The 6,756-nt window shown below is 71.8% G+C and overlaps 2 protein-coding genes across 5 annotated transcripts; both read right to left on the reverse strand.

Annotated features, from left to right (window-relative positions):
- Positions 1–221: 221 nt before the first annotated feature.
- RAC3 (Rac family small GTPase 3) lies at positions 222–2,118 on the reverse strand. Of its 2 annotated transcripts, none has more exons than XM_040989744.1 (6): positions 1,992–2,118; positions 1,161–1,232; positions 959–1,076; positions 790–852; positions 466–625; positions 222–370 (listed from the first exon to the last, which is right to left on the reverse strand). In XM_040989744.1, the coding sequence occupies exons 1-6, from the start codon at positions 2,024–2,026 to the stop codon at positions 240–242; spliced, it is 579 nt and encodes a 192-aa protein (XP_040845678.1). In that variant the 5' UTR covers positions 2,027–2,118; the 3' UTR covers positions 222–239. The 2 variants fall into 2 exon arrangements, with proteins under 2 accessions (XP_040845678.1, XP_040845677.1); XM_040989743.1 differs by having other exon boundaries at positions 228–370; positions 790–906.
- A 26-nt stretch (positions 2,119–2,144) lies between these two features.
- LRRC45 (leucine rich repeat containing 45) lies at positions 2,145–6,748 on the reverse strand. 3 transcript variants are annotated; one of them, XM_040989742.1, is made up of 17 exons: positions 6,413–6,748; positions 6,241–6,302; positions 6,068–6,138; positions 5,805–5,983; positions 5,606–5,734; positions 5,130–5,242; positions 4,960–5,018; positions 4,736–4,813; positions 4,514–4,649; positions 4,365–4,442; positions 3,678–3,789; positions 3,481–3,551; positions 3,300–3,392; positions 3,132–3,224; positions 2,819–2,992; positions 2,567–2,693; positions 2,165–2,489 (listed from the first exon to the last, which is right to left on the reverse strand). In XM_040989742.1, exons 1-17 carry the CDS (start codon positions 6,630–6,632, stop codon positions 2,293–2,295), a joined length of 1,992 nt encoding a protein of 663 aa, XP_040845676.1. In that variant the 5' UTR covers positions 6,633–6,748; the 3' UTR covers positions 2,165–2,292. The 3 variants fall into 3 exon arrangements, with proteins under 3 accessions (XP_040845675.1, XP_040845674.1, XP_040845676.1); XM_040989741.1 differs by having other exon boundaries at positions 2,145–2,489; positions 2,819–2,989; positions 6,068–6,302; XM_040989740.1 differs by having other exon boundaries at positions 2,155–2,489; positions 6,068–6,302.
- Positions 6,749–6,756: the final 8 nt, after the last annotated feature.

Genomic DNA, 6,756 nt, shown 5'->3' on the forward strand with positions numbered 1-6,756 from the left:
GTGCGTGGGGAGCCGAACCTCTTCCCGCCCCCTGCACGAGCCGAGCCCACTGTGGGTGCGGGGAAGGAGAGGCAGGAGGCGGCGGTGGAGAACGTTTATTGTATAAAAGGCCACGGGGCTGCCCCCTGCCCCAGGCACCCTGCCCACCCTTCCCGGAGGTCGGCCCTGCGCTGCGCCCAGCCCCAGGCACCCTGCCCACCCTTCCCGGAGGTCGGCCCTGCGCTGTGCCCAGCCCGGCCCTACACCACGCTGCACTTCTTGCCCGGCTTCTTCACGGGGGGCGGGCACAGCACGGCACGGATGGCCTCGTCGAACACGGTCTTCAGGCCCCGCTGGGTCAGTGCTGAGCACTCCAGGTACTTGACAGAGCCTGGGACAGCAACCAGGGACCAGGACACATGGTGGCCCCGGGGTGGCTGAGGCGTGGGGCACCTGTCCCCGCCCTGCTCTCCCACGCAGCCTCACCGATCTCACGGGCCATGGCCAGGCCCTGCGGGTAGGTGATGGGCGCCAGCTTCTTGTCCCGCAGCCGCTCAGTGGTGTCCTTGTCGTCCCGGAGGTCCAGCTTGGTGCCCACCAGCAGGATGGGAGTGTGGGGACAGTGGTGCCGCACCTCTGGGTACCACTGGGGGGGTGCACATAGGCTCTGACGCTGCAGGCCCAGGCCTGGCTCCTCCCATGTCACGGGTGACCATGGGGGCCTGACCAGCTGGCAGGAAACTGAGTAGGCGCCAATGCCCCCAGGCCCTGCAGACCCCACCAGCGTGCCCCTGCTCCAGCCCCGCCTACCTTGGCGCGGACATTCTCGAAGGAGGCCGGGCTCACCAGGGAAAAGCAAATCAGAAAGACGTCCTGCGGGTGGGCAGCAGAGGTCATGGGGGTCCGCAGCCCGACCAGCTTCCCGGCCTGCCCTCCCCCACCGCTGCCCTCCCCCCAGGGCCCCCCCTGCCGCCCCTACCGTCTGTGGGTAGGAGAGGGGTCGCAGCCGGTCGTAGTCCTCCTGCCCCGCCGTGTCCCACAGCCCCAGGTTGACCGGCTTGCCATCCACCATCACGTTGGCCGAGTAGTTGTCAAAGCTGCGGGAGGGGGTGCGGGTCGGAGGTCAGGGAGACCCCCACAGTGCAGCCGCAGCGCCGCCGGCCCCACCCGCCCGCACTCACACGGTGGGGATGTATTCTCCCGGGAACGCGTTGGTCGTGTAGCTGATGAGCAGGCACGTCTTGCCCACGGCGCTGCAGACACACACGTGCCCACCTGGCTCCCAGCCTGCTCCGCCCGCAGGACCCTGGGGCGCAGGGGTCCCCGGCAGGGTGCACGGGGTGGGGGACGGCAGGGCACAGGGCACGTGGCATACGGGCACACATTGCAGGACGCACGGCACATGGGAACCCCCAGCAGGTTGCACGGGGCGGGGGGAGTAGCCGGCAGGGCGCAGGGCATACTAGGACCCCTGGGGCGCAGGGGTCCCCGGCAGGGCGCACGGGGTGGGGGTCGGCAGGGCACAGGGCACGTGGCATACGGGCACCCACTGCAGGACGCACGGCACATGGGAACCCCCAGCAGGTTGCACGGGGGGGGGTGGCCGGCAGGGCTCAGGACATACTAGGACCCCTGGCAGGGTGCAGGGCACATGGCACACGGGCACCCCCAGCAGGTTGCACGTGGGGGGGACCCCCGGCAGGGCGCACGGGGGGTGGGTGGCAGCAGGGCGCATGGCACACGGGGACCCCAGTAGGGCGTACGGGGGGGGGCACGGCAGGACACAGGGTGCACAGGACCCCCGGCAGGGCGCACGGGGGCGGGGTGGCAGCAGGGCACATGGCACACGGGGACCCCCGGCAGGACGCATGGCGCAGGGCGAGGCCGCAGCAGCAGGTGGGCCGGGCCGCATCCCGCATGCATCCCACATCCCGGGCCGCCCAGCCCCGCCCCGCCCCGCCGCGCCCCCCGCCGCCCCGGGCGCCCCACCGTGCCGCGGGCCGGGCACTCACCCGTCGCCGACCACCACGCACTTGATGGCCTGCATGGGCGCGGCCGCGAGCCGAGCTGCGGAGAAATGCCCGGCTCCGCAACGGCCGCGGACCCGAGCCGAGCCGCGCCGGAGACAGCCGAGCGCCGCCGAGCGCGGCCACGGAGACAGCCGAGCGGGCGGGGGCGGGTCCACGCCGCGCGACCCCCGCGTCCGGGCGCGCGCCCCTCCCCACGCCCGCCCCTAAGACAGAGACGCGAAGCCGAGCTGTATCACAAAGTACAAAAGTCGTGTTTGCACCGGGGCGCGGGGCGCGGCCGCCCTCACTTCGGGGGGTTCAGCGTGCGCAGGGGGGAGCCCTGCACGTAGGCCAGCACGGCCTGCTGCAGGAAGCTGGCCCTCTGCGCCTCCTCGTCGCGAACGCGCGCGACCTCCGCCTCCCGCAGCCGCAGCTTCTCCCGCAGCGATGCGTTCTCGCTCTCCCGGTCCCGCAGCGCCTCCCGGTGGTCGCTCGCCGTGGCTGCGGGCCGCCGGTGCGGTGAGCCGGGGCGCAGGAGACCCCCAAACGCCCCCCGCCCGGGCCGGCCGCGTGCCCACCTCGCAGCTGGCGCTCGAGGGCCAGCGCCTTCTCCCTCAGAGCCGCCTGGGCCGCCTGCTCCGCCTGCAGCTCGGCGCGCACCCGGGCCACCTCGGCCACCTTCTCCTGCTCCTTGTGGCTCAGCTCCTGTGGGCGCCGTGGGTGAGACCGGCCCCGGCGTCCGGCTAGGCCCTGCCCCCCACCCCGCCTAGGCCCTGGCCCCCCGCCCAAGCCCCGCATCCCGCCCGGGCCCTGGACCCCCGCGCGGCTACCTGCTGCAGCTCGTCCACGCGCCTCCGCAGGCCGTCCGCCTGCAGCTCCAGCTGGCTGGCCCTGGCCTGGGCCTCGGCCACCGTCTGCTTCTGCTGCACGCAGGTGCCCTGAGCCTCATCCCGCGCCTGTGCCAGCAGCCGCAGCTTCTCCTCCAGGTGGGCCAGGCGCTGCTGCTGCGGGTACAGGAGGGGCTGCTGGCATCTGTGGGCGCCTCTTCCCTCCCTGCAGGCCAGCCCCTCCGCCCACATGCCTCGGCCCTGCAGAGCCCGAGTTGCCCTGGGCATGGCCACAGACCCGTGTGCCTAGCCTCACCTCGTCCAGGCGGGCCTGGCTCCGGACCTTGAAGAGCTCCTCCTCTGCCTGGCCACGCTCACTGAGCGCAGCTGCCTTCACGCGGCCCAGCTCCTGCAGCACAGCCCTGGCTAGCCCTGGTCCAGCTCGGCACCCCCTGACCTGCCCTGCCCACCCCCCTCTGCCCACCTCCTCCAGTGCCAGCCGTGTGGCCTCCAGCCGCTGCACCCTCTCCTGCGTGGCCCTCTCGTTCTCCTCAAGCTGCTGCCTCATATGCTCCACCTGCCCAGGTGTGTGGGCAGGGGTCAGCACTGCCAGGTCCTGGGCCCCTCCCTTCCCCGGGGAGCCCCGCCCCAGGGACACGGGGCACCTCCTTGACACGCAGACTCTCGGCGTCCTGCAGGCTCTGCTTGGTTCTCTTCCTCTCGGCGTCCAGGCGCTCTGGCGGCCGGAGAAGCACGCAGTGCGTGAGCAGGCTCCCCGGGCCCTGCCCCCACAGGGCTGTCCGCCGGGCCCACCCCTGGCCCCCGGCCCCCTGCCCCCCACAGGGCTGCCCACTGGGCCCACCCTCGGCCTGCACAGCCCGAAGCTTCAGCTCAGCCGTTGTGGTGGTCAGCTGCTGCCTGGCCAGGGACAGCTGTTCCTGCAGGGCCTTCACCTTCCGCTCTGACTCGTCCACCTGGGGGCCAGCGTGGGTGGGGCACCTGCGGCTGGCTGCCACTCACAGTGCCCCAGCACCCACCCGGGGGCCAGCGTGGGTGGGGCACCTGCGGCCCTGCGGCTGGCTGCCACTCACAGTGCCCCAGCACCCACCCGGGGGCCAGCGTGGGTAGGGCACCTGCGGCTGGCTGCCACTCACAGTGCCCCAGCACCCACCTGGGGGCCAGCGTGGGTAGGGCACCTGCGGCTGGCTGCCACTCACAGTGCCCCAGCACCCACCCGGGGGCCAGCGTGGGTGGGGCACCTGCGGCTGGCTGCCACTCACAGTGCCCCAGCACCCACCTGGGGGCCAGCGTGGGTGGGGGACCTATGGCTGGCTGCCACTCACAGTGCCCCAGCACCCACCTGGGGGTCAGCGTGGGTAGGGCACCTGCGGCTGGCTGCCACTCACAGTGCCCCAGCACCCACCCGGGGGCCAGCGTGGGTGGGGGACCTACGGCTGGCTGCCACTCACAGTGCCCCAGCACCCACCCGGGGGCCAGCGTGGGTGGGGCACCTGCGGCTGGCTGCCACTCACAGTGCCCCAGCACCCACCTGGTCCCGGAGGAGTAGATTCTTCTCATTGGTGGCTGACAGGTCCCGGAGGAACTTGGCCTCGCGCTCGGTGGCCTCCTGCCGGGCAGGCAGCGGTCACCCCTAGTCACTGCAGGTCAGCCCGCTGGGCCCCACTCCACTCTAGGCACCTGCTGCTCCAGTCGGCGCTCCTTCTCGTGTTGCCGTGCCTGGCTCAGCTGCTCCCGCTCCGAGACGGCCAGCAGCTCGCCTAGCTCCTGGACCTTCTGTTCCGACAGGGCCAGGGCAGCCTCGGTCATCTGTAGCCTGTGGGAAGGTGGCCCGGCCACTGCAGTTTCCCAGGCCTCAGGCTCCAGCGAGCCTGCCCCGTCCCTGCAGGATCCCCCACGTACTTGGCCTTGAGCGTGTTGATGACCGACTGCCTCTCGTTGAGAGCTTCCTGCAGCTGCCCAACCCGCTCGACTGATGCCCTGTGGCCAGAGAGGGCTCAGGGACCTGCGTCCTTGCGCCCAATCCCCAGAGCGTGCCACGCCAGGGCCACTGTGCACCAGAGCTGACCCTGCAGCCCACCTCCTCAGGCCGGGGGGTCACCCTGGTGGGCCCCAGGCCTGCTCACCGGCTGCTCCGAGCCAGCTCATCTCGCTGCTTCTCCACGGTCTCCATCAGGTCCAGAAACTATGGGCAGAGTCAGCAGGGTCCACAAGGGCCACGGGCCGTGGCCAGGGCAGAGGCCGTCGTGGGACCCGCCCACGGCCACGCCCCAGTGGGAGTCCCTGCTGACCTCACCTGTTTGGACTTCTCCTCCCGCAGCTGCTGGACCTCCTGGACAAGCACATGGGTGCGGGCCCGGCTCTCCCGCAGCGTGGTGTCCCTGTCCTGGTTGTGGCCCACACTCTGCTCTGTCGGAAGGGCCTCATGAGCCCCCAAGGCCTGACCCCTGGGAGCCAAGGGCGCTGAGGGGTGGGCGCTGTAAAGGCCCCAACAGCACCAGGCCATGGACGGCTGCAGTGGTCAGGGGTGGCCAGAGCCTGAGCCTGGAGGGTGGGAGGTGGGGGACTGGGGTAGGGCGCCCCTGAGTCCGCAACAGCAGGAGGGTGTGGAGACCTGCCAGGTCCTCCCGAACATGGTCCCTCTGGGGCGAAAGGGACAAAAGCCAAGAGGCCCAACTGTGGCCATGGGGTAGGCTTTGAGCCTCCCACTGCACGGCCCCCAGGAGGTCAGCTGGGGGGCATGCTGCCCGCACCCCTGGCCCCAGACTCTACCCACGGCCCGGAAGACGTCGCCGGGGATGTTGTTGCCAGCGAGCTCCAAGCGGCGCAGGGCGCGGTTGCCGGGGAAGCAGCCAAGCAGGGCCCGGCCGCCCAGGAGGCCCAGGTTGTTCCAGCGCAGGTCTGGAAGGACCAAGGTGTCACCATGCAGGACACACCCTGGCAGGGAGCCCTGAGCCTCCCACCGGCTCACCTAGCTCCTGCAGGGTGCTGTTGGCCGCCAGGGCCAGGGCCAGCTGCTCAGCCCCCGTGTGGCTGATCTGGTTGTTGCGAAGGTCCAGCTGCTGCAGGGTCCCGTTGGCCGCCAGGCCCCCGCAGAAGGCGGCAAAAGCGTCCTCCCAGGCACCCAGGCTATTCCACTCCAGGGTGAGGCTGTGTGCAGCAGGTGGGCCTGGGGTGACCACATGGTCTGGGTTGTGTTTGGCACTGACCCGAACGGCCTGGGAGGTGCCCTACCTCTGAATGGACCTGTTGTGTCGCAGCAGCTTCCCCAGCACCTCGGCCCCTGTGGCTCGAAGGTTATTGCCCTGGGATGGGAAAGGACAGAGCCCACGGGCAGGTCCTGGCCGGCTCTGCCTGGGGTGCAAGGGGCAGGGAGGAGGCCGCCAGCCGCCCGCAGGCCGGCTCACCTTCAGGTCCAGCAGCCGGACGGCGGCGTTGGTACAGAGCCCGTGCAACAGCAGCGCGGCCCCTGTGCACAGGCGGAGCGACGGTCACGCTGCGCCCCGGCCTCGCGGCCCTCCCTGCGGGACGACTCTCCCCCGCCGGGTCCCGCCAGGCCAGCTCGCGGGCCCTGCCCACCTTCCTCGCTCAGCATGCAGTCGCTCAGGACCAGCTCGGTGAGCAGCGCCTCGCCCCGCAGCAGCGTGCCCAGCGCCCTGCAGCTGTGCACGGTCAGGCTGTGCGCGGCCAGGTCCAGCCGGCCCCGCGGCGGCTGGCGCAGCTGTTGCAGCACGGCCTCCTGCGGCTCAGCCCCGCTCTGCCGGCACAGGCGGCTGTAGGAGCGCCGCAGCTCCTCCATGCCCCGCGGCCCCCGGGCGGGAAGGGAGGACCGGGCCGCGCGGGGAGCACCGGCCCCGGGCGCCGCCGTATCCAGGAAGAGCGGGCGCACCGGGAAGCGGCGAGCGAAAACTACAAGTCCCAGG

Source organism: Ochotona curzoniae, unplaced genomic scaffold (genome assembly GCF_017591425.1).
Source record: "Ochotona curzoniae isolate NIBS_2020 unplaced genomic scaffold, NIBS_Ocur_1.0 contig_523, whole genome shotgun sequence".
In the NCBI taxonomy this organism is placed as follows: Eukaryota; Metazoa; Chordata; class Mammalia; order Lagomorpha; family Ochotonidae; genus Ochotona; species Ochotona curzoniae.

Excerpts from the sequence above, each read along its gene's own strand:
- RAC3 (XM_040989743.1), bottom strand. The coding sequence starts at position 2,026 with ATGCAGGCCATCAAGTGCGTGGTGGTCGGCGACGG. Across the intron at positions 1,077-1,160 it reads GGAGAATACATCCCCACCGT|CTTTGACAACTACTCGGCCA; the intron begins GTGAGTGCGGGC and ends CCCCTCCCGCAG. Across the intron at positions 371-465 it reads GGCCATGGCCCGTGAGATCG|GCTCTGTCAAGTACCTGGAG; the intron begins GTGAGGCTGCGT and ends TTGCTGTCCCAG.
- LRRC45 (XM_040989740.1), bottom strand. The coding sequence starts at position 6,632 with ATGGAGGAGCTGCGGCGCTCCTACAGCCGCCTGTGCCGGCAGAGCGGG. Across the intron at positions 3,393-3,480 it reads AGAGTCTGCGTGTCAAGGAG|GTGGAGCATATGAGGCAGCA; the intron begins GTGCCCCGTGTC and ends ACACCTGGGCAG. Across the intron at positions 2,694-2,818 it reads GCGTGGACGAGCTGCAGCAG|GAGCTGAGCCACAAGGAGCA; the intron begins GTAGCCGCGCGG and ends CGGCGCCCACAG.